The following is a 26,638-nucleotide window of genomic DNA, read 5'->3' as shown; positions in this document are numbered from 1 at the left end:
TGACTTACAGTTGCTGTTGCTCTGTGGGTACATTATATGCTCATAATTGTCTCTATTTTACCATAAAATACTATACACTGAGAATCTTTTAGTAGTGTTGATTACACAGAAGGTGAAACAGTTAGTGACTGACTCTAATGAATTACAGGTAAATACAAATGTATTTGAGAGTAATGTTATAAGAGATTTTGTAATTTATTAAAGATGATAGAAGAATTTTCATTATTTCATTATTTCAATGTTCGGTGGTGATAACAGCATAGAAATTGGAGCAGAGCTCTCCTGCTAGGTAAAATGCAGCTTGCTGGTGTCATCTAAAGTCAGCAATTTCTTCATTGTCCTTTAGTATTCTGAGCTAATTCAAAGCAATTTTTATGTGCATAAGATAGTTTGTGTTTCTCTGAATTTCTTCATCTTTGCAAAATCTTAGGCAAAAAGAAAAGTTTTATTGAAGACTTTCATCTTTGTAGTTCATCTTAGTAGTTCAAGCAATATTGAAGGAAACCCCCAATTTCTCCTCTCCCTCCCTCAAAAAACAAACAAACAAACAATACAACCTCAAGCCAAACAAACAAATAATAAAGCAAATAGTAAAACATTTTTTCCAAGAGGTGCTGCATTATTAGGAGTTAGTTAGAAATAACAAAATTTTGTTGTCCACTACAATTTGCAGCACTTGATCTAAACAGCTTCATTTTTTTCTGCTTGCTGTTAATCTACTTGTGATTTTAGCTTTAAAATACTCTATATGTGCTGAAAGTCTTAGTGAATGATCAAAGTTGTGAGTGGGAGGTATGCATGATGAAAGTGTGAAAGACTGTGAAAACAACATTTACATGCTGGATATTCCTTGAATAAAAAAAAAAAAAAAAAAAACAACCAAAAAAAAGTATGAACACTCATCTTAGAAAATAAAAAAAAAACCAAACAAACCAACAAATCACAGATACAGTAAGAGTCTGCTGTGCATTTCATCCAGCATGTGTATCTTTGACGTCTGAAAGACATACAGGGGGCAATTCTCAGTTGATTTTTGTCTTGATTTTTAGGCATCTGTTAAACAAAAAGTATGTAGGTTGTAGTTATTTCAGCTAAATCAGCATTCACTAGGATTTATTACTCATGTAACTGAAGGATTTATAAAATATGTTTGAAATCCAGGTTGAACTAGCATTACTAGTTTTGACTAAGAACATCAGTGTAAAATGATTTATCATACTGTTACTATAAGTATGCATGCTGCAGATTTTATTTAAATACTGGAATACAGCAAGTGAGCAGCAGTTAAAAATCTTTGGCCAACATTTCTGTTTTCCAGCACCTCCTGTTGGAGCTCAGCATTTCCACAGAGAAATTCCTCAGTTGTCTTAACACAGGAATGGATAAATATGTGCATTTATACAGTAGTTAAGAATCCAAAGTTTTGGTAGTTTTCTTTTATGGCAGGAGCTTTAATTAAGAGACCATTAAAATAGACCAATGATGTGCACTGGTATGGAAGAAAGGCAGTTTATAGAATTGGTTTAGACTGTGATAGTTTTTTGATCAATTGTGAGCCAAGTCCTTTTCTGTAGGCTCTTTCATTAATTACTTCAGGTTTTTCAGCTGCATTGCCTGAGTAAAATGAATAGTCAGTAATGCAGAAGGTTGAATAGGCTATAAAAAATGGCAGACTGGAAGAGAAGAAGATGGTCCATGAGACACTAAAATTATCTTCCATAATGGAAAGTCAGAGACACCTTCTTAATAAGCTCTGCTGTTACTGGAAACAAAGGAGAGCAGCTTATTTCCCTCTTTTCTGAGGTGGAGAATGTTTGACTTTTTGACAAGTGTGTTTATCATGAAGATGTATATTATACCGTCCTGGATGTCCTGCTGCTGTGATTCTATTCCTTTTTTTCCTCACGCTAATGTGAAATTATGGATCTGCCTGACATGTATCCAGGCTGTGTGAAGAAAACAAGGAAAGTGGCATATCTCTATTACACTAGAAAGTATAATTTACTAGTCTCCATGGGGGGGAGGAGGAAGGTATTTTCAGGAAAATGCTTCTGAGGAAAGCTGATATATGTAATTTTGCAAATCCTAGCTGTAAAGAGAGCATACATCAAGCTCTCTTGTCTAGGACTGTGAACAGAATACTTAAGTAGGTAAAGCTGATGGTGATTGATACTCAGAAGTAAAGAGCATGTGGGTGGAATATGTGCTATATCTTCTTTATTTTCTGCTCATAATACTATTGGCATCAACAAATTCATTATGTTAACCCGTTACTCTGATTACACATGAAAATCGGGGAAGATGAGGTGATAATTGATATTTGAATCTATGGTAATAAGTTTCGATTGAGGGGTTTGGGTTTTTTCCCAGTGTGATGGCGGCATGGCAAAGTATCCCATGGCTCTTTTATTTCAAATGAAATAATAGACTACTGTTAAACATGCAGGCATTTTGGAACATTGTAATTAAGGTTCCTTATGCATATTTATATGTTTATATGAAAAGGCAGGTAATTAGTGCCATTTGTTTGTCAAATGTTTTGCACTGGATATTGCTTTAAGAGCATGAATCTTTGCATCTCGGGAAGGTGTCACTGGCCTAATGATGTGCAAAAGTTTGCTCTCAACATACCACCGTCTCTTAAGTTCCTCTGAACAGACCACTGCATCCATTTGCATACTCCTTTTCTTTCAACTTTGCTTCTGTCCAACTGTTTCCTTTACAGAGGTTATTACATAGTTATCGTGCCTTTGAAGAGATCTCGTGGAAAGTTTATCAAACCATGGGAGAGTCCAGATGAAATGGAACTAGATGAGGTACTGTATGGTTTTGTTGTCATCTTCTCTTTTATTAAAGGAATAATCTTATTAGTGGTGTGTGATTAACTCACCAGTTTTAGAAGTTTTGGTTGTTGGAATATTTTATATTTATATTTGAATTAGCCTGTGGGAACTGAAACAAAAGTTCAAATTACTTAAATTAGAAGACAATAAAGACATTAAGTTGCAATGAAGCACACAGAGTGTATGATCTTTGTTGGCATTAATATTTTAATCTTTTCTTATTGTAAAACATAATGCAAAAGTGCAGGAGGTGAAATGAGTTGTCAGCAAAAGCTTAATCACCAATGATATGAACTCTAATAAAGGTCTGGTTCATTAGTGGGTGTTTGCTCAGCTTGTAACAAATACTAAATTGCAATTTGCACCGCAAGTTAACATTTGACCTCTTGTGGTGTTTTCACCTGATTCTCATATACTGTAATATTTTGGAATATTACAGTGTGTTTATATATATGTCATACTGCGAATAATTTTGGAATAATAATTAAATTTATGATTACAAAGCTCATTTGAGAGCCCCATATGAAAGCCCTCTATGAAAGACAGGTGGTGATGGTGGTGGTGTATCTGGCTAGGATCTTAGATCCCATTCAGATGCTATAGTAATTTGTACTTTTAATATCTCTGCAATTCAAAGACTAGAGATCAAAGTAATATTTTTTTACTCCTCAGTTAATGATCTTTTGACTGGATCTTGTCTATTTTTCAACTTTATTTTGGTGGATTCAAGAGTATTATGTTTTACAGAGATGCTTCACCATATGTTTCCCCATAATGCAATCACTGACAAATAATGATCATCTGTGAGCAAACACAAGGTTGCTTTTTTTTTTATCCTCTCATTGACAAAATGGATATCAAATTCAATGTTACCATCAAAATGTAAGGAAAATAAAGATCTTCACCAACTAGCACTGCTGTAGGAAGCCTTCAAAATATAAACAGAGGTCTTTCAATATTGTTTATTTCTGAAAAGGCAAAGAAGAATATGTACAGCAACAGGAGAATCCTTAATCAGAAGATTAAAAACAGCTGTTCAAAGGAAGGCATGGGTTTTGTTACTGCTGATTGATTGATTGAAGCCTGTGTTTCCTCTTGACTAGTTTCATTTATGTGATCATCTCATTTGATTCAATTGCAGCAATGGCTTGCTTTGATCTTTTAACTTGTTCTTTTAGAAGAACTTGGATTGAAAATGCCATCAGCTCATGATCATAGCTAGCTGACATCAAATATGGTTTAAACAGTAAAACTCTGACAGCAAGATCTAAACAGTAATGGAAAACTGATTTTATATTGCCACACACTTTTAACATCGAAAGTCTGTAGTTACATTCAACAGCATATGCAGATTAAAGTATAGGTGCCAGATGACATTGAACTTTTTAGCAATTAAATTCTACAGGTCCTGCTGATTCCCATAACAAAGGGTCATTTTAATCATCCTGCAAGTTGCGGTGCATTAATCTGTATAACAGATTGATAAAGAGCCTTTATTAATTCAGAAATATTTGGGTCAGGATGGGTTGTTTCCCACTTCTACTGATATAATTGAGACCACATTGTAGAATTAATGGTGGAAGAAATAAGATATGCATTGACTGGAAAATGAAAATTATTTCTGATAAAGAACTAAAATCCTTGATATATCTTCTACAATTGCCAGCAATACATATAGTAAGTATTGAAGGGGAAAAAAAACTACAGCAGGCAGTGACTGTATTTCATGCTAACTCAACCAATTTCTATTACTTAAAAGACTGCTTTAATTCCAGCTTTAGAAAGTATATGCATATAGTTATTAGGTGTACTATGCCTGACAAACATGTGAAATCAGTGGCAAACCCCCCCCAAAACCTAACTAAACTACTCCCTGACCAAATAGTCCCAAATTGTCAAATGAAGGTACTTGAGTATATATATATACATTTATATATATATATATAAGTACAATAGTAGATCACAGAATCACAGAATTTTAGAGGTTGGAAGGGACCTCAAGAGATCATCGGGTCCAACCCCCCCTGCCAAAGCAGCTCCCTAGGACACATCACTCAGATAGGCGTCCAGACGGGTCTTGAATATCTCCAGAGAAGGAGACTCCACCACCTCCCTGGGCAGCCTGTCCCAGGGCTCTGTCACCCTCACTGGGAAAAAGTTCTTCTGCATGTTGGTGCGAAACTTCCTGTGCTCCAACTTGCAGCCATTGCGCCTTGTCCTGTCTCCACAGACCACTGAAAAGGGGCTGGCTGATTCCCCCTGCATTCCATGCTTAAAATACTTATAGACATTAATTAGATTCCCCCCTTAGTCTTCTCTTCTTAAGACTGAACAGCCCCAGCTTATTCAGCCTCTCTTCAGAGGGGAGATGCTCCAGGCCCTTAATCATCTTCGTAGATATCTTGCTAGTAATAGTTATTATACAATCATTTTTATGAACTCAAAATTTCATTTTATTTTGAATAGTGTTAGATCTAAAACTTTAAATCGATGTCATGCAAATGAATGAAATATAAATTAAACATTATGATTTGCAGTATTACTGAGTAGGATTGCTTTAAATTTTGTAACCAATAAAATCTAAAAAGCATATTAAGATTTTTTTTTTTAATTCTGGTATAAAATACAACAGGATATATCTCTGCAAGTAATGATATTCGGTAAGAAACCCATTTATATATGAAGCACGAATGAAGTCAGAGGTTCATCTGAGGTCTATTCAGTCATGTGTAATCAGTGTTGCACACAAAATTTTTATCTACACCCAAGCACACCTAAGTTTAGCTGGCCTTAGGTGATGCATAACCACCTTGGAAAAAGTTGAACACATTTTGTTTCCCTTGGGCTAATTAACTTTCAGTATTCATAGCCAAAACTCAAGTTTCTGATACTTCACCCACTGTGGTAGAGTTCTTCAGCATTGCTATCTGTTAGATATATGCATTTAATGTTATAAAATCAAATACAAGAAATAATTAAGATCAAACATTTTTCTTCCCTTTTCAATCTCAATCTGATTTTGGCTGTAGCACTCTTGCAGTATTTTACATTTTTAATGAGTTATATAAAATCTGGATTCTAAATGGTGTAATCTAGAAACATATAATAAGGAATTTATTTGAGGTAGCCACACAACTTTTAATTCCAGTGGAAACTGTACTCAAAAATGAAATTATCAATTATCTTCAGCGATGCGCCAAACCATGCATGTCTCCTCATACTGCAGTCCTTACAGATCCTGTCTTCCAGTTAGTATACGTCTCACATTGCTGTTACCTGGGTACCTACTTTGTGTTTCAGCTGGTTTCAGGATAGTCAGTGCTTAGCCTTCTGCATATCTTTTGCTATCTTTATAAGAGATGATTTCATATCAATATAAACTTTTAACAGAGTGCCTTCCTCAGCAGATCTTATAGGGGCTGAAGCACCCTGGATGAACTTTGATTAGTGTCTGACTCATTTTGTGCCCTCAGTAAATCTACCCGGGACACAAGAAGATAGCCACAGATATGACAGTCACTTTCAGTAAAATGTCCAAATAGAAATTTTCTTAATATTGTATTTCTCTACTATCACTATTTTTATACCATACAAATTTAGTCTAGCATCTTATTAAACTGTTCAGAAAGAAAAGAAGTCAAAAATGGACTACTAATGGTAATAAAGTCCCTACATAATGAAAAGTCACAGAAGGTTAGGAATTGGAAAGTATCTTGAAAGTTATCTAGTCCAACCCCATTGCCACAGAAGGATCACCTAGACTAAATCATACAGGCATGCATCCAGGTGGGTTTTGAATGTCTCCAGAGGAGACTCCACAACCTCTCTGTTGATTCCCAGACTGTCCCAGTGCTCTGTTACCCTCACTGTGATAAAGTTCCTCCTTATATTCATATGGAACTTTCTCTGCTCCAGCTTGCACCTGTTGACACTTGTCCTGTAACTGGCCATCACTAAGAGCCTGGCTGCATCCTCCTGACTCTTGCCCTTTATGTATTTGTAAACATTAATATTAATATTAATTGTAACATTAATAGGGTCACTCCTCAGTCTCCTTTTCTCCAAGCTAAAGAGGCCCAGCACCCTCAGCTCCTCCTCATAAGGAAGGTGTTCCACTCCCTTAATCATCTTGGTGGTCCCATGCTGGAGTCTTTCAATGTCCTTCTTGAACTGAGGGGCCCAGAACTGGACCCATTATTGCAGGTGTGGTCTCACCAGGGCAGAGTAGAAGAGAAGAAGGACCTCTCTTGACATACTAACCACACCCCTTCTAATACACCCCAAGATGCTATTGGCCTTCTTAGCCACAAGGGCACATTGCTGGATTATGGTCATCTTGCTGTCCACCAGGGCTCCCAGGTCCTTCTCACCTATGCTGCTCTACATAATGAATAATGATTTCTAGTCTCAGAGTATGGCCAGGGATTTTTTGTTCAGGGGTTCCATTGCAGTGTACCAGGTTTTGTGTTGGAGCAGAAATTGACAGTTAAATGAATGCAAAATCTTTACAACAGAGCCTCAGCTTTAGAGCTGGAAAGCAGTTGACTATGTGGATCTTCGAAAGGCTAATTTTGAAATGCTCTCAATGCTAAGAAAGTTTGGATCCAAGGGGTACAGATGCTTTCATGTCTTCCTGTGGTCTATGTTTGAAATACATTTTTCCAGGAGAAAGGGTGTTAATCTAACCATCATTAAAAGCTTCTGTATCAGTAGCAAAGTGAATAGGAGATTCTTTTACATGCATCGGAATTCTTAATTACATATTTGCTAAATAGAAGACTCCCATGTGGAGAAGGCAAGATGTGCTAGGTAAGCTGAGGCCTAACTCTGAAGAAGAGGCTGAAGCACAAGAAAGCTTCCTGCACTAAACATGTAATGAAAATATATAGTGAAGATTAGATTTTAATTTATTTTTTCAATTGATATCTATCTAGTTCTGAAGATTTGTCTCCTTCCCCTAATGAAGAAGATTGTGCTAATCTATTGTATTAGCACTGTTTGTGCACTGAAAAGTCTAAAACAAATGTGTCACCTTGGAAAAAAATTATGATTGCAGCCTGAGACTACAGGACATTGAATAAGCTTCACAAGTGAAAAATGACAGAACTGTAAAGAGGCCTTAGAAGCCCTCACTTATCAACCAGGAAAAGTTCAGGCTCCTAATCAAATCAGATTAATATTTGTTGAATGCCAGTAAATCTAAAGTGATAAAAGATACTGAATAAACATTTGTCTGATTTAATAAGTAATTCATCAATGAATTATACCAGCAGAGCTTAAGTTCCTTCATTGAAATCACAGAATCACTGAATGTTTTGGGTTGGCAGGGACCTCAAAGATCATCTAGTTCCAACCCCCCTGCCATAGGCAGGGACATCCTCTACTAGATCAGGTTGCTCAAACCCTGATCCAGCCTGGCCTTAAACAATTCCAGAGATAGGGCTTCCACAGCCTCTCAGGGCAGCCTGTTCCAGTGCCTCACCACACTCATAGTGCAGAATTTCTTCCTAAAGTCTAATCTAAACCTACCCTTTTTCAGCTTGAAGCCATTTTCCCTTGTCCTGTCACTACACTCCCTGGTGAAAGTCCCACTCCCACTTTCCTGTAGGACCCCTTTAAGTATTGGTAGGCCACAATTAGGTCTCCCTAGAGCCTTCTCCAGGCTGAACAACAACTTTTTCAACCTGTCTTCATAGAAGAGGTACTTCTACCCCCCAGAGTTCATGTTAATAACTAGTCCCCCTAGTTGATGGGTTTTGTTTGAGCATAGCATCTAATCGTATATGTACTGATAAAAATTTTAGCTTTGTTCATCAAAAGAAATTTTTTATGAAACAATGAAAAGTAACATTTTGAAAGTCAGATAAAGCAGTTTAGATTTGAAGTGTGTGTTTCGTATGATAGGATGTTAGGTAATACTTGGTCATCTAGCAGTAGAAAAGTTATCTTAGAATTCATAGGTCCTGTTACTTATTCCTATCATCAATCTGTTTTGTAGTGATGTACAAACCATCAAGAGCAAAACTTTTGATGTTTTTGAACAAATAAAATGTCATTCAATTTCAGTGGAATAGAAGATGTGTTTACAGATCACTTCTATATACTCTTGTGCTCTTAATTTATGGTCTGTGAAGTACATTGAAAAGCATTCTTTTCCCTGATATGTTCAGGAACTTAATATTGCCAGAGTGCATGGTAGTCCTAGTGTTAGTGAGGGGACGTCAGGGGTAGGGAGTTACTCATAGTTAGAGTAGTTTGTGTTCCAGAGTTACCAGAGGGGAAAAAATTAAGGGTTAAATTATTTTGATTTTTTTAAATTGTTATTTAAACTCTTATTATTTCTATTCCTGTTTTTAAAAATAATTACATATATAACTAACTTTGTTATGTCAAATGAGATACAAAAGTTACAAGATACCTTGTTTGTCCACAGGGAGGGACAAAATATTTTTTGATCTATAATTGATTGTCCATTTGTATGTGGCACTGGTGATGCTTTATCTCAACTAGTGTGTTCAGATTGGGGCCCCTCTCTACATCAAGGATATTGAGGTGCTCAAGTGTGTCCAAAGAAGGGCAGTGAAGCTGGTAAAGGGTCCAGAGCCTTATGAGGAGCATCTGGTGAAACTGGGGTTGTTTAACCTGGAGAAAAGGAGGCTGAGGGGAGACCTCATTTACAGCTACCTGGAAGGAGGTAGTAGTGAGGTGGTTGTTGGTGTCTTCTCCCAAGTTACAAGAAATAAGATGTAAAGAAACAGCCTCAAGTTGTGCCAGGGGAGGTTTAGATTGAACATTAGGAAAAAAATCTTCACTGAAAGGTTTATCAAGCATTGGAAGAGGTTTCCTAGGGAACTGGTTGAGTCACCATCCCTGGAGATATTTGAAAGACGCATAGATGAGATGCACAGGGACATGGTTTATTGCTTGGACTCTGCAGTTCTAGGTTAACATTTGGACTTGGTGATCTTAGAGGCTTTTCCAGTATAAATGCTTCTCTTATTCTATTCTAGGTCTGACTTTATATAAATATATAAGCACACATACACATATATATACATTATGTATAATGTGCTGTTTGTGTATATATATGTTCTCGAAGATACATTGCTTTATTAGATTTTTTTTCCTTTTTTTCTTTCTTTTTTTTTTTTTTCCTCCAGAGACAACAAGATCTGGCAGTGAAAATTGATCTAATTGGTTTATGTTTGTAGTCTGGGCAGTGGAATTGCTACCTAGTATCTTATCTTAACAAGGATGACAAGAAATTGGAAGATTTTGCAAGAACTGATGTAGTGATACTGATATGCCCCATGAAATGTGGATAAATTGTATTTTTGTAGTTCCTGGTCATGCATTAAATTTTCTCATTACCTTGTCAATAAGTTACATTAAAATTGTTTACTGTTATCTTTCTCCTCTTGCTTTCTCTCTCTCTGTCCCCTCCCTTCACTCTAAAGCTGCTTAAGGAGATAGCTAGGAAACGCAGAAGCATTCGTCTTGGGAGGGAAGTTGAATTAAAGCCATATATTGCAGCTCACTTTGAAGTTCTTCCTACGGAGTTCACATTGGGAGATAAGAAGCATTACGGTGGCTTTGAGAATAAGCAATTGCAGAGTGGTCAAGAATATGTCTTCTTTGTGTTGGCTGTAATGGAGCACTCAGAATCTGTAAGTTAGTTAATATTTTTCAATACTAGAATTACATTTCCACAATCAGGAAAACATTTTTTTCAATGTTTATTCCACCACCCAAAATCCATTTTTTGCAATGTATGTCAGAGCATCTCTAAAGAGAGTGTTTCCTTCCTTAGTTCTTGAACTTGTCTATTTTGCCTTCATCTTTATGTGTTATTTCTGTGTGTAACTGAAACCTAAAGATCACCTTTTCTTCCTGTGTTATGATCCTTCACAAATTACATGCTCTGCTATTTGAGATCATTAACACAGGTTCTGAGGCATGAACTTCACAGCAGAACCTTTCTCAATGCATTAAAAAAGAGTTCTTCCTGTGCCTTAATAATATGACTGAGTAGTAGTGTTCATATGTGGAATACTTGGAAAGATCCATCGAATGGAGATATGTACATCTAGTATCTTCAGTTACAGTCTTGATCAGTTTTATTAATGAATTGTTAGAAAGCTAGAAAATAATTCAGAAATAACAAAAATTCCTAGGGAGAGTTAAATAATGAGCTGTCATTCATTTCTCTTTATGCAATTCATCTTGAAGTTATGTCCCTGTATGCTGGAGTTAATCTGCCACATGTAATACGTTTAAAAAACAAAATAGCCATTGGACTGCCGAAAGAAGTTGCAATACATATTAACATTTTACATAGTGTGTGGTGTGGTATCTTTCTAATTGATGCCTAAACCTGACAGGTACAATCACTGGTTCAACCACTTGTAACTACTACATCAATAATCTGAATTCTATTCAAATACGTGTAACCTTACAATTGCCTTCTTGATGTCAACAGAATTTGTATACTTAAACATGAGGAAGTAGTTTCAATTTGAATACTTTTGGATACATTGCTTCATTTGAAAATAAAATAAATGCCTCCTAGAAAATCTGACATCCCCTTTCACTTTTTTGAGAGTGGCTGCATACACACAGAATTCTGAAGGTGCTACATTAGAACAGTTCGAAAAGAAGAAAGTAGACAGCTTTTGACCATAAAGATATAGGGCCAAAATTCTGTGTGTCAGAAATTACTGAAATCTGATCTTTTTAACACAAAATACCATTTCTTATTTTTTTAAAATATGAATCAAGTCATTGGTCAATTCATATAATCTTACATTTACTATTTTAGAGAAAAATCAGAATGAAAATCAGGAATAAACAGGGGTTTACATTTACAGCTGCAAACATTGGTATAGGACTACTGTTGAAAGTTTCAAAAGGTATTACTAAACTCGTAACATGGATAATATCTGGTTTAGCGTGCAATCACGAAACATCAATGTGATTAAGAATCATGAGGTTGTCACAAAGAGTGAAGAGGCTATGTGACCTTCAGTTCCCAGTTCTCCAGTTTATCAGCTCTCAGTATAGCTGGTTTTCTTCTAGGACTACAAATCCTACTAGTCTATGTGTTAGAAGTTATGAAAGATGTCTTTCCTGATTCTCAAAATACTTTTAACCTAAGATTTCTCCTCCACAGAACACAAAATTTCTCTGTTGATTGGGAGACGGGAGAATGGAGAGCTGGTTTTGCAAGAGAACATGGGGAGATCTGAATTTGTTTAACATAGTAAAATGAAAGCTGAGAAAACTTAAGTTTGTAGTCTATAAACACATCAAACATTATCAAGAAGAAAAAGGATAATTTTTGCAAAATACTACATAGGTTTAAGGATGTCATTAATACAGGTATATTGAAAATGAAAAGAAAAGCTGTATTTATTGGAGAGCAGGTAGGAAGTACTCATAGTGTTATCCTTCAGTATCCTGTTTCTCTCTCCAGATGCTTTTTCTGCCAGTTCCAAAGGGAGAAGCAATCCACAGAGTTTCTTACTGTAGTGATGTACTTTCTTTATTTTTTGAGAATATTGAAGCTGGGAAAAAAATTCAGCCAGCTCAGGTGTGGCAGAAATGGAACATGGAGACTCTCCAGTTTCTAAACAGTAATCATAAACTTTTAAAATGTTTGGTATTGGGTTTAGTAAAAGCTCATGACTTAACAGGATGTCATTGGCGTTGGTACTTGCTCAGTACCATCTATTTTAAGTGCCTCGCTTTGCCATTCTTTATCCTATCTCTGACCTAAAACCTAGACACTGTTGTAGCCCAGAGCCCAAAACAAGGCCAAATTAAGTGTAAAAAACCATGTCTCCTTTGATAACACATGTCTTGGCTTAGGACATCTTTCAAAGTACAGTGCCAACATGGTAAGTGAAAAACTAATTTCTTCTGGTTATTTTATTTTGTCTAAGCTGGCATTCCCAATTTACTGATGAATCAAGTTTTTAAGTCATTTACAAGAGCTATATATAGTTCAAATCCTATTGTAGTGCTGATGGAGAGACCCCAGTAGAAACAAAAAATGCATATAACGTTCTCCCCTTCTGACTTTACTGTAGCACAGAGTTCTTTACCTGATGCCATTTTTGCAGACTGGCTCCCCAGCCTCTCCTGTGTGTAATTTTAACTCTGCACTTAGTTATAGATCAGACATCTCAGGTCAGACCAGAGTAAAAATAAGTTATTATTTTCTTATCACAGTTTTTATCCTAGGGCAGCAGACTTTACACTCTCCATAAGGCAAAAATTTTCGGTGTCCTCTGTTGGTTCATAATTTTAGTTTCATCTCTGAGAAGGACTTGGATTATTTAGCTTCTCTTCATAGTCTCCAGTAGCTTCCCCTGTTTTTCAGTCTTAAATTCAAATTGTCTCCCTCTACTGTAAGAAGACTGTTTTTTATGACTGTTTTTGCCTGATCAAAACACAACATTTTATTGCCATAGGACCCTTTTCCGTGAACCTCCAACATTCAGTCCCCTTTATTTTTACCTATAGTACCCTACTTTTTTCAGAAGTGTCCGCTCATATCTTGCAGGAAAAAAATAGTGTTACACCAGTATGAAACTATAACAAAATCTAAGAAGTAATTTATGGGTGATATTCCTGTTTTCTTCATATTTCATTTTTCTTGTTCTCTGCTAAAGTTGCAAAGTGTTACATCATCTGCAGCTCATTGCTAATATGCAGAGCACAGCAAAGACAGTAATAACACACTGGTTTGAAAGTTTATTTACTGCCTTACTTGAAGAAAAATATATTTTCACATTGCTCTGTTCATTACATCATTATCTTGTATTGATTTATTTCAGATCTTCGATAGTTAATATTTTAAATGCACTTCTTTATCATTAAGTAAGATTTCTTTTATTTGTATAGACCATGTATGCAACCAGCCCATATTCTGACCCTGTTGTGTCAATGGATCTTGATCCCCAACCAATTACAGATGAAGAAGAAGGCTTGATTTGGGTGGTTGGACCTGTCCTTGCAGTGGTGTTTATCATCTGTATTGTCATTGCTATACTTCTTTATAAAAGGTAAGTTTACCTTTTAGTTTTCTTACCTATTGTGTAACTTTATGATATATTGGCCATTTTATAACACAGTTCCACACTGTATTTTTTGTACTGCAGTAGTAACTGTCATTGCTTTGGGATATTTCCATATTTATTAATGATTTCCAGAACACAGCAGAAATTTTAGTAGATTGACTGAAAGTTTCCAATAATTACAGGTATGTGAGTACATTTTTGTTCTGATGACACTCTATTAACATTTCTGCATTTAGATGTTTTTCCACTTTGCATACATTTGTGAAGAAAATACGTGCTTGCATATAAATATGTATGGGATCACACATTTGACTTTTTTAACTTATTTTTAGATGTGTAATAGTAATACATTAGAGGTTACATTCAACTTGATGTTAAACATGATTTTCATCTCCACTCAAGTAATTTGAGTTTTTACTTTTGACAGTTGGCCTCAATTTGGTAGTGTATCTATATAAATCTGAAGCTCTGAACTGAGAGATTAAAGAAACATCAGTAGCTGTTTTTTACTAATCTTGCAATGACATCAAACTTCACTTATTCTTCTTTCACTGTCTATGACACAGATGTAGGTTTGCTATTACATAAAGGACTTTCCACTGCCTTACAACATCCTAGATGAAAATTCTGTATGATGTCTTAATTTATACATAACAGCCTTTTACAGTGTAAATGAGTTCACAAGGGTCAAGTTACTAAATCAAACCCAAGGAATCAATCCCATAAAGTTTATTTTAATGTTTTGATTTTGTTCCTAATACATTTTAAAAATATATTAATTAAGTATATTTGGGGAATGCTGTTACCTTGCCAGGGCCTGGGGGATAATTTCACTGGGGATAATTTCATTAAATGTAGTATAACATCCAAAAACTCACGGCTATGATGCTATCACCTACATATAAATATTTATATTTTTCTACCCTGTATGCTTTTCCCCCCTAAGTGTCTCCAAATACTTCTGAACTTGCATGTAGAGAGCTGGATTAAGGTTTTAGAAAGACATTTCTCAGTCAGGAGTTAACCTGTAGTTTGGATTCCAAGTAGATATATGTTTAAAGAATGTTAGGTCTGTCATCACTCAGTAGAATAATACATAGTACAATGCTTGCAGATGTTAGGTCTCCTGAAGGTTTCCATTCATGCTTACTGTCTCTGCCAACCTAATTGATTAGCAACCAGTGAACCTCTGTTTTTTCAATTCACAAACTGGTCATCAGAAACATGCTAGAAGTCAAATACTCCTTTCTTCTGATTATTTTGTAGTACTAAAAGTGAAACTTCTACCATACTACAAAATACATCCAAACAATGGCATATAAACCAGATTTGTAACTGCTTCTAGAAATACTAAGTACATTTCTGGAATCATAATCCCCCAACCTTCCATGCTATTACCAAAAAAATTGTGGGTATATATCACAAATGAGCAGGTAAATTTATTCACCAGTGCTGTGAAGAGATTGTCATTCACTGAAAATTGGGGACACATTTTCCATCTGTTATTTACTACTAGTACTAGAACTGTTCAGGCAAATGTCCAAATGTATTTATTTATTTTTCTATTTTCAGCTATAAGCCATAAATTGTTAAACTACACTGATTTGGCAATATCTCTCTGAGAAATGATGACTGCAGTTTTACCAGTCTATAGTCATCTGTGAACATTTCATTTTATAAGAAAAGTAATACATAATTGAATTCGTTTTTTCTAGAGTATGCAACTTGGACGCTAGTTCATAGCTAAAGTTTGATGGCTTTTCTGTCTATAGTATAGGAATAAATAGTCAAGACAATAGGGACATTTAGCATAGTGCTTTGAAAAAACAGTGAAATTTAATTTCTGAGTTAATCATTAAAGGGAGTTACTGTGGCTAAATGAGTTTGACGTGGTAAAAATGTGCAATAAAAAGTAGGAAAGCAAGAAATTTTGATGGATACAGGAAATTACAAGTGTATTTCTAGAATATATTGGGGCATAAGTCCAACAGGTATGATAGGGAGAAAAGAAAACAAAAAGTAGAAGACATCTCTGCCTGACACATGAAAACACATTAAAAAGGGGAGGACAGAGGTGAAGCATTTGCACTAGGAAGATGTCTGGGAAATAAGGCCTTGTCTTTTGAAGTGCTAAGTGAAGTAATTCAGATAATGGTTAACTATGCTTAATTCCCTTTATCCATAGAAGCATGTACGAACCGACTTGGAACACGAATCTCATGATTTGAAATACCACTTTTATATTTTAATTTTGTGATAGAGGAACAAGGACAACAGCTTCTGGAAGAGTAATTTTAAGGGGAGAAGTCTTGTTCTCTTTTAAAACAGATGTTTTTACAGATAGTGTAGATAAGTTGTGTGGGTTTGTGTGAAGCATCTTAACTGTCCCAAAGACTAGGAGTGCATGTTTGACCCCTTGATTATTTGATGGTCAGATTGTATAAAGGCTATTGCCTCTGCATTTACTCCTCTTAAAATCTGAAAGCAAAGATATTGCACAGAAAGATTTTTTATCAAATATTAGAATATAGGTCATTCCTGCTTACTAATTAAGAGTAATAGATAGGGAAAATACTGAAGACTACCTTTTGTTGTCATTGGTTATAGCTCCCCTATAATATCCAGCACAACTGAGGCCGATTAATGTACTGTGTGCAGAACTGCTCACAGATTCACAGAACCAAAGGATCACACCTCTGGAGATTGCCCCATCCCATCCCTGCTCAGAGCATACTCAGCTACAGCAGGTTTCTCAGAGGCATGTCCAGGCAAGTTTCAGTACCTCCAAGACTGGTAAATTGACAACCTCTCTAGGCAACTTGTTCCAGTGTTCACCTATCTTCACAGTAAAAATTATTTTTTCCTGAGTTACAGTTGAATTTCCTGTCTTTCTGGAGTTGTCTTGGCAAAAGGAAATGCTTTGGCAGGTGACCAGTTCAGTGTTCTCTGTGATATCACCCTGCAATCATAGTGAAAGGAGACAGTTCTTTTGGAGCAGTTCTTTAATGCAGTGAACTTAATTTTAAACAAACAAATTTAAGGAACCAATTAAATTAATTAATCATCACTTTCTTTTTGGTCATATTCTTGCACATTGTATAAAGTATACAGCATAGTAAGATTTATATCCAAAATTTTAAACAAAGGCAAACACCTAGATACAGAGGGGATGTCTCCTCTAGAGGCAATGCCTAACTGTTATGAGGGCTGTTTGAGTCACAGTTTATATCCCAAGGTGGTTTTGATAAAACCCTGCTGCAACCTACAGCTTACGCAAACCTACAGTAAATCCTTTTGACTTGCTTTTGAATGTGTGATGCATGTCAATTACATATGATTTAGTTGGTGTTGCAGTTTTGCGAGGCTGTGCTGCTGAGATGGTTTTGTAAGCAGCAGTTACAGTTTTCTGCCAGCCTCAAAGTGTAAACTACATGCAATTCAAGGCCATGGTGGCGGCCGAGAGATATTGTGCCTCTGAGAATCACGTATAGGAGAAAAAAAACCTGGAAGCAGCTGCATTTTGCCACTGGAGAAGGGAGCGAGAAGATGTAACAAGCTGTGCAGACACCAAGGTTGGGCAGGGCAGGGGGAGGGAGGCGCCCCAGGTGCTGGAGAGAAAGATGCCCCTGCAGCCCGTGGAGAAACCCATGGAAAAGGCCGAGACCCCACCTGCAGCCCATGGAGGGGCTTCATGCTGGATGGAGCAGGTGGAGATATAGAGAAGATTCTGTGACCCTACATTGGGATAAGCCCCTGCCAGCACTTGCAGCCATGAGGAGAATCAGAGACAAAGAGATGAGTGAGAGAGTTTTGTGTCGGAAGAGATTTGCTGAGGGAGGCTTATAACCCCGTGGAGGACTGGAACTGTGAGATGTTGTGATTTACTGCTGTCAGACATAGCAGTGATCCACAGTGGAGCAACTGATAAAGAGATAAAGCCCTGTGGTAAAGGATTCACATTGGAGAAGTTCGTGGAGGACTGTTTCCTGTGGGTGAGACCCCACAGTGCAGCAGGGGGAGAGTGTGGAAGGAATGCCCCCGCCCCCCCAGCTGAGAAGTAAACCAACTTGGAAGGGACTGACCGAAGCCCCCATCTCCCAGTCCCTGTCCCCCTGTGCTGCAATCGAGGGGAAGAAGGGAGTGAAATCATGACTAGAGTGAAGTCTGCTAAGAAGGGAGCAGGGGGTGGAGATTAGAGTTGTTTTAAGATCTGGAAAAGGAAAACAGCTCATGAATAAGTAACTGAGAACCCCGTTTTTTCCCAGTCCCTGCCCCCCTGTGCTGCGAACAGAGGGAAGAAGGGAGCAAAATTCTGACTAAAGTCTGCTAAGAAGGGAGTGGTGGGGGAAAATTGTTTTAAGATCTGCATTTGTTTTCAGATTTGGTCACGCTCCTGACTCCGGTTTCACTGTTCTTTGTAGTGTAGTGTAATAAATTAGATAGCTTTTTTCTTTCTTTCACTGTGTTGTCTGTTTTGCCCATGTCGTGGATAACAGAATGATCTCTCCTTGTCCTATCCTGACTCCTGAACCTCTTAATATATGTTTTCTCCTCTGTCCAACTAAGAAGGGGAGTAATAGACTGACTTTGGTGAGTGTCTGGCCTCCAGCCAGTGCTAAACCACCACAGTTGGTTAGGAATCCACTCAGTGAATGTTAAAGAGCTCTAGAAATTGTTCAGTATGTCTCAAAAACTGAAAAGCTAGTAAGAGAGTGAATGTCCCCATGAAGCATCCTATCATCTTTTGGGTTTTTTTCATTTTGTTTTTTTCAATATTTGAATTTATGACGTTACTCCTGTTTTTTAAGAAATCACAAGTTCTCTAATTTCAGTCTTTTGCTGATAATGACCAAAATGTTGCATATTTGAATCTTTCTAGAGTCAAGTTTGTTTGAGAAGTGTGGTGCCGTGTGTAGGGAGAAGAAATAAAAGCCATCTTAACAGACTTTGTACTGTTTGCTCTTATGAGTGCAGCTTTTAGGTTTGTTTCAGAAGACAGGAGTCTAAGCTGGAATCTTTTGAACATAATGAACTTTGGCACTCTGAATCATAGAAAGATAAAATGATAGAATTGTAGAATTATAGAATATTTGTGTTGGAAGGGACTAATCTATACCAACACTCACTTAAGTGAACAGGGACATCTTTAACTAGATCAGGTTGCTCAGAGTCCCATCCAACCCATCCTTGAATGTTTCCAGGGATAGGGCATCTATGACCTATCTGGACAATCTGTTCTAATGTTTCACTATCTCAATAGTAAAAAAATTATTCCTTATAACTAATCTGAATCCTTCTTTTAGATTAAAACCATTTCCCGTTGTCCTATCACTACAAGCCCTACTAAAAAGTCTGTCCCCATCTTTCTCATAAGCCTCCTTTAAGAATTAAATGTTCCCAGTAAGATCTCCCTGAAGCCTTCTCTTTTCCAGGCTGAACAATCCTAGCTCTCTCAGCCTGTTTATAGAGTTGAAGTGTTCCAGCTCTCTGATCATCTTCCTGGCTCTCCTCTGAACTTGCTCCAACATGTCCATGTCCTTCTTCTATTGGGGCCACAAAGCTGCATGAACACAGTACTATAGGTGGGATCTCATGAGAGCAGAGGGGCAGAATCACCTCCCTTGAACCCCTGGACACCTGCTGACTCTTCAGCTATAAGAAGAAACGTGCTTCTAAGGGAAAAAAATAGGTGTTACAAAATGAAGAGAAATTAAAATGAGGGAGTCTTAAATGATGATAATGCTTATAAAGACTTTTTCGTAAGAAGTGAGTAATCTGGTCAAGACTGCTATTAAAAGTTTGTAGAACCTATATTTATTGTGATCAACAGACAGTAAGATAGGAAAACATTATATTTACAGTGTGTGTATAGCATAACCTGTTAGTGGGAGATAACAAATAATTTTCCCTGTTTAGCTGATCTTTATAGATCATAGATCCCTACGTATCTGTATAGATCACTGTAGTCCTCAAGTATGTGACATTCTTCTTAAATCTAAAAAGCTGTGTAATACTTGGAGAGAGATTTATGTTTACCTTACTTTCCAGGGTATTGTTAAAAATGTCTTGCCATTTTATTACCTACATTTGCAAAATAGTTTTTAAAGTATTGTTTTGTCCTTTTTTAATTCAGTACAAGTCTTATGTATCTCATGTATCTAACCTTTTCCTTCACTTGCCTTTCTCTCACTCTTCTCCTCCCTCTCCATCCCTTCTTTTCTACCCTCCATTTTCATCTTTCCTCCCCTCCTTCCTCTCATATTTCTCCTCTCTAGAATGTAAGAGGGAACTACATCGTAGTGCAATGTGATTTGTCAATGTAATGTTAACATTACTTTGATAGCTCAGATTAAACACTTATTCTCCATTATCTTACTGGCTAAAATTTGAGGTTGTACTTCTTTGCAGATAATGCCTACAAGAGATTTTTTTTTTCCGTAGAAGAAGATTTTCTTTGGACTTAACCTTATGTCCTCTTTCTATTCTGTGATTCACAAGTATTATTATGAGGAACTGTCATTTCATGTCATTTCATAATTTGGTTTAGTTGTGTATCTTTACTGTATGTCAACATTTCTTGCATCTCCTGTTGTCATGCTTACCCTGATTGCTGCTAGTCAACTAACATTTCACCTTTTCTCCCCTCTTTGCTGCATTAAAATGGAGTAGTAAGCCTGACAGGTGAGAAGTGAAAATTAATCACTCTTTGTTTAATACAGAAAGGGGGAAAAAAAGAGAAAAAAAGTTATCATGATAATGACCTAAGACTAAACATCTATCACTCTAAGTGAATGTAGACAGTAATCTATTGATATGAAGGCAACTGAAAAGATATATGTTGTTTATGGAACTGAAAAGTAATTTAATATATGCAGCCAAGTTTCACTTTTTTTTTTCTTGTACCCATGAGGTACATTTTTAAGAGACAACACAGCTGTACTGTGCACATATGGTTTTATTTGTGTTTTCATGAAGTTAGAACAGTTGTTCTTTGGTATAACCAAAGGTGCTGAAGGAATGCATGGTTGTGGTTAAGTGTTACTCACTCTAAATCTCCATAATGGTTTGTCCACATAGACTTACTGCTGGCTAAGTCAGTTCTACAAATGAAAATTATATGATGATCTCATTTGTTGTTTGTGGATTTTTTTTCCACCAATCTCAACGTTATTTCATATTATGAAAAAAATTGTGATGTCTTGTATAGTCTGGAAAGATTAAAAAAAAATGCCGGAATGATTCTGAGAATAATAATAAATAATAAAAAGTTATGTTTTCCCATGTATTTTCAAAATATTCAGATATGTAATTAAAAGATATTTTAGTGCTTTTAGTAGAATTATATGAAAATATGCTCCCCAGTACTGATCTACAAATGGAAAAAAGATATATGAAGCTTGTTTAAGGACAGTTCCACTGATACTTAGACTTCAGAAGAAGGAAATACGGATAAAAATATTTCTTCAAAGCTTCATCACAAACCTTTAATAAAGGCCACTAAGTCATTGTGCCACTATGGTAGGAGTTGGAGATAGAATCAAAAGCAAAACCAGGAATTTCAACTGTGTTTCTCCATAATAATTAAAAATAAAAATTAAAAAAAACAAATCAAACAATCAGATTTAGATCTTTGTTGCTTTACTAATGAGACGTTAACACATGTGTTAAGGTATTTACCAGAAGACAGATGGATTTTTTTTTTTACAGCAAAACACTTTTTTTTTCTTTTCATATAAAATCATAAGACTGGTAACTTTCACAAATAACAGACAATAAGGATTCCTACAATGATGTTGCTGTTTGGCTTCTTTGCATAGTCTTTGAAATTTTGCTCTATGTACCTTTTGTGAATGCCACCAGGTGTTCATCATTTCAAGAACAGCAAGAAATCAATTGGAATATTTTTAAGAGGGGACCCCAGTGGAATAATAACAGATCTAGCATTGTCACATTGTGAGTCAATTAGGGGAAAAAAAAATAAAATTCCACAACACTAGAACAAATATTGGACACCTGAAAAAGATTTTGCTGTTGTAAACATTGAAATCATCTTATTCCTGTTTTCACAAAGCAGCTCCTTGCTGCTGTTTGCAGCTCCCTTTTATATGACATGAAGAATACGAAATAGTTTGCATTTTCATTCAGGATCTCACTGAGGAATAGTGAAAAGGACTCCACTTAAAATTAAAGTATTGGATTTCCAGATTCCTGAATGAAAATGAAGAGTAGTAGGTATTTTTTGCATAGAATATTTGTCCATGTTTTGCATTGGAAACTTAGACTCTCAAAAGATGGGAATCCCCTTACCAGAACATTCAGACTTAGGACACATGTGGACTGTGCTACTCTTTAGAGAAAGGGAAGTATACACGAGTCCTTATTTCTCCTCTTTCTTTCTCTTTCTCTTTAACTTTCTCTTTCTCTTTTCCTCTTCCCTTCCCTTTCCTCTCTTTCCCTTTCTCCCTTTTCCTTCCCCCTCTTTTCTTTCTCCCCCTCCCCCCCTTCCCTTTTCCCACCCCCCCTTTTCTCTTTCCCTTTCCCTTTCTCTTTCCCTTCCCCTTCCCCTTTCCTTTTCCCTTTCCCTTTCAGTTTCCCTTCCCCTCCCCTTGCCTCCCCTCCCCTCCTTTTCTTTCTTAGTTTGTTTTCAACAAATTGAAAGGAGAACTGCAGCTGTAATGAAAGATTTCATTTGATCAAAAATATTCATGTGAGTCTTGAAAATGTAGGTGTGATCAGATGCACAGAAATCATGTAGCGTAGCTCTTACAGAGATGGGAATCAACAGAGCAGGTTCTTACTTCCTAGAAATTGAAAGGAATTTCATTCTCAGTTTTCTGGGATAAGTATCTTCTCTAGTTTTCTCTGTCATATTGAAAGTACCCAGAGAATGCAGGTTATTTTTTATAAGCGATGCTGAGCTGTGCTTATAAAATACAAAATATTCAATGATAATAACTTGGCATGTTCATTTCTAATTAGATGCTTTTGAGTTGGCTACTTTTTAATAAAGTACAGCTACCTAGCTGTTAAAATAGATACAGTATGAATTTTTTAAAGTTTCTTATTATATCTTGTAAGTTAAATATTTAGGTGCTCAGAATGGTGTTCTAGGGGATCAATCTAGAGCAGAATGCAGTTATTGGATTAATTTTTCCATTGCAAATTCTAGCTGCCCTACCCACCATGCATTTTACCATTGCAATAGATCTCTTTCAGAAACAAGCATTTAAATTTTGGGATATAATGATTAAAAACTCAGTAACCATTATCTGTTAAGTTAGCACATCGGGTTTATGTTTATGTATATTCACCTTCTCCATGCAGGAAGAGGGCTGAATCTGATTCTAGAAAGAGCAGCATACCCAACAGCAAGGAGGTCCCCTCACACCATCCCACAGATCCAGTGGAGCTACGCCGCCTTAATTTTCAAACTCCGGGTAAGAGACAATTATACCTCACTGAGAGCTCTGTGATCACCAACTGATTAGTGGTGTTACAGAACAGAGAGATTGTTTAGAAAAATATCTTTTGATTGTTTATAAGGTTTTTTGCAATGCATTTCTTTGTTAGGTTTTTTTGGAAATAATTCCGTAATTTATTTCAAGAAAAATCCTGCATGAAACAACATTAACGTTCTGTTAAAAGGACCCCAAGTTCACATATATTGTATGCATGTTTTTTATGTGCTAAAATTGCAAGTTAAACCTAACGATGCTAGAAAAGATTATTGGGAAATGTACAACCCCCTATTACATAACATACTTACAGCTACTTTGTAAATAAGCTTTTTTCTTATCATTATTAGGTAATCTATTAATATCATTGGAAGTGTCACTATATTGCAAATGACCAATACAGAAAAGAAATGCTAACTCGAGAAACAGTCTTGTTTCTAAAATCAGGCTACGTATTAGGGTCAAGGAGGATACTACCATGCCAGTAGTAATCAAGGTAGAAACAACACACAAATATTTTATTGATTTACTCTATTTACTAAGGATTTTTTTCTGATAGTTATTTGGTTTGATAGTCAAGAAACACCAGGAGAGAAATACTTAAAACAGTATTGATTTTTTTTAGCACCTTTTTATGCTTTTTTTTTTTAATTGGCTTTATTTTAATCATGCTATTTTCCACTAGGCTTGTTTTCTATTATAATATAACTGCACACAGTCCCAGTCTGATGCTAATTACTTATGGAATCTTCCTGAGCCTTGTGTTTGTCAAATTTATTACATTAAGTACAAAAAATAATGAATTCAAGCTCACAAATGCAGGAAATGAAGTACTCAAGATATTGAGGGATTAGTTGCAGAAGCTGATATACTAAATATTACAAAATACGTAACTGAACTTGCAATCTAAACATTGGCTATATGCAAATAGTGCTGTCCCAGCAGGAGCACATCTGCAGAACAGTGGATTTAGGGCTAGAGGTCCAGCATCCACACTGCAAGCATATGGCTGAGGCAGACAGGAAAGAGTCTGGAGGCTTGAGGTTTACCCCAGCCTTGCTTTTTCAGTCTGTTCCAGCACAACAAATGTTTCTAGCAGCTGGGGCAAATCAGGTGTTTTTCAGGAGTGCATCTTCTAGTTTAGTTTCATCTGAATATGGGAGTCTTGTTTATGTGCTCAGGGACCTCTCTACAATATGAACCTAAGTGCAGTAAATGGAAATGATTGAAAGTTTTGATTCACACTTGTGCTTCTGAGACTACAATATTAATGTAGTCTCATCCTGACGGAGCAAGGGTTTTGTATGCTATCCAGCACTTTCATACAAAGTTTTAAAGGTTGTGTGATACAAATAAAGTCTTTGAAGGATGAAAAGAAAAATTACAGTTCATACAGTTTACCTTTTGCCTAAAAAAAGTAATTTTCTGTATAGAGATGCAGTGAGTAGAGTGGATGTCTTAATAACTAGGTATATACGCATAATTTTCTGCTGTCCATGTATTTAGATGTGGAGTCTTAGCTACCCATTAAGTATTTGTCATAAATTAAAATAAAATGTGGGTGGAAGAAAACTGTTGCCAAGTCTTAACTTTTTTAAATTTATTGTAATTAATTCTAAGAAATGGCAGAATTTGTGGCACTTGAAGACACCATAATTCTACCTCATGATCAGAAAGGAACTGGAGAGGAGCAGACGTGTACCTTTTTTTGCAGTGCTATAGTTTACCTGGGAAGTTTGCAGTTTTCTCTAAAGCTAGTTGAGCAGAACATCTGCAATCGATTTCTACTATGAAGTCTTTTTCTTTGCTGTAAACCTTTTCTCAAAATGGAGGATTAAAATTATTAGAAAAAGTGTAGTGCAGAAATCAAGTTGTGATCTTTTTTTCCTATTATTGTACCACCTAGGCACAGGTCAGGCTGTTATGTTGTTCTCAGCATGCCACCAAATATCAATGAGAAAATTCCTGCCCTGGTAGATTTGTCTTGCTGTGTAACACTTGCTAATTAACATGTTCTTAAAATGTAATCTTAGTCCCAGTGAAGTCAAGGTACAGTTCTTGTGCTAGTAATAGCAAAACCTCACTTAACTCACATTCACTTCAATTAGGGCTTCCAATTCATTGAAATCTGGCTGAATTTAACTTAGTTATTTAGATCCTGCTGGAATGTTTATCCAACTCCACACAGCAACACACCATTAAATAACATGCAAGACAAAGCTTTTTGAAAGCAAATGTAAAGAACCCACAGAAAAGCTTTACATTCAGGATACTAGGTTTGTTGGTTTTCTTCTTTCACACTCAGATGTGTGGTATTTATATTCTACCAGGTAGCAGAAATAGGCAGTAAGGTACTGCTGAGGCAAAGAAGGCCGCTCAGAGAAGGGATTGGAGCTGATGTGGTTATGTGTTGAGTTTCTTTTACTGCCACATCAATCAGCCTTGTATGATGTCTCTTTTACTAAGACATCAATCAGTCTCATATGATGGCTTTATCTGCTCTATAAGATGTTATCATTTCTGAACAGATAAACAACAGTGGTGAATGTAGTTTAATAATCCATGTGTGCAAAGTCAGTACAATTACATCAAGAGAGATAATTTGACACCATTGTTATTACAATAATTTATTTATTTTGATTATGAAAGCATTCAGAGTTTGCTTGGAGGCACACCAGTTGCTTCAAGTGGGAGGGGGGAAAAAAACTATAATTAACCTGTAATGTGAAGAAATTCTAGAAAAGAAGATTTTAAATTACATTGGCATATCCAGGTTGCCAGTTTTCACTGGGAGACATGAATAAGACCATCGTATAAAATTCTGACTTGCCGTAAGCTTTGATACATTAAAAGATTTCCAAACAACTTCTTTCCAAAAATGCTACCAATCAGATTTTGGGTGAGGGAAGGTCTGGACAGATACACCTATCAAAATAATTTGAAAGCAAGCCCTTTGTAGAGATTGAATTTCCAACCGCAAGTACAAAACACTCCCAATCCAGGTGACTGGGCACAACTTTTTGAAAAAAAAGTTGTATTAGAAAGCAGTATTTTATCTTTGGTGATATTTAGGCAGTGATTTAGGCACAATTATGTTGTACTCCTAAAACTGTATTCAACACGAAAATGTCACAGAAATACACTATGATCACAGCAAGTATCTTCCTTTCCTTTCGCTTTTTCTTCTCCTGGCAATACAGAAATGCACTCTAGTACTTACCTAACAGGTTTTCTCTCTTACCCTGTCCAGGAATGATGA

The 26,638-nt window shown here is 36.2% G+C and overlaps 1 protein-coding gene across 3 annotated transcripts in view; it reads left to right on the top strand.

The window, feature by feature from the left end:
• The window catches only part of PTPRD (protein tyrosine phosphatase receptor type D), a gene marked incomplete at both ends in the record, with an annotated part of 295,416 nt that overhangs the window by 190,393 nt on the left and 78,385 nt on the right, over positions 1-26,638 (top strand). For all 3 annotated transcript variants that reach the window (XM_084278300.1, XM_084278299.1, XM_084278298.1), the window contains 5 exons: positions 2,726-2,816; positions 10,301-10,510; positions 13,749-13,909; positions 20,591-20,605; positions 23,249-23,361. In XM_084278300.1, the coding sequence (XP_084134426.1) occupies positions 2,726-2,816; positions 10,301-10,510; positions 13,749-13,909; positions 20,591-20,605; positions 23,249-23,361 (590 nt within the window). The remainder of the gene's footprint in view (positions 1-2,725; positions 2,817-10,300; positions 10,511-13,748; positions 13,910-20,590; positions 20,606-23,248; positions 23,362-26,638) is intronic.

Source organism: Gallinula chloropus (genome assembly GCF_964237585.1).
Source record: "Gallinula chloropus genome assembly, chromosome: Z".
Taxonomy (NCBI): domain Eukaryota; kingdom Metazoa; phylum Chordata; class Aves; order Gruiformes; family Rallidae; genus Gallinula; species Gallinula chloropus.
Note: the sequence above shows the minus strand (reverse complement) of the source record. Positions and strands in the feature narration are given on the sequence as shown.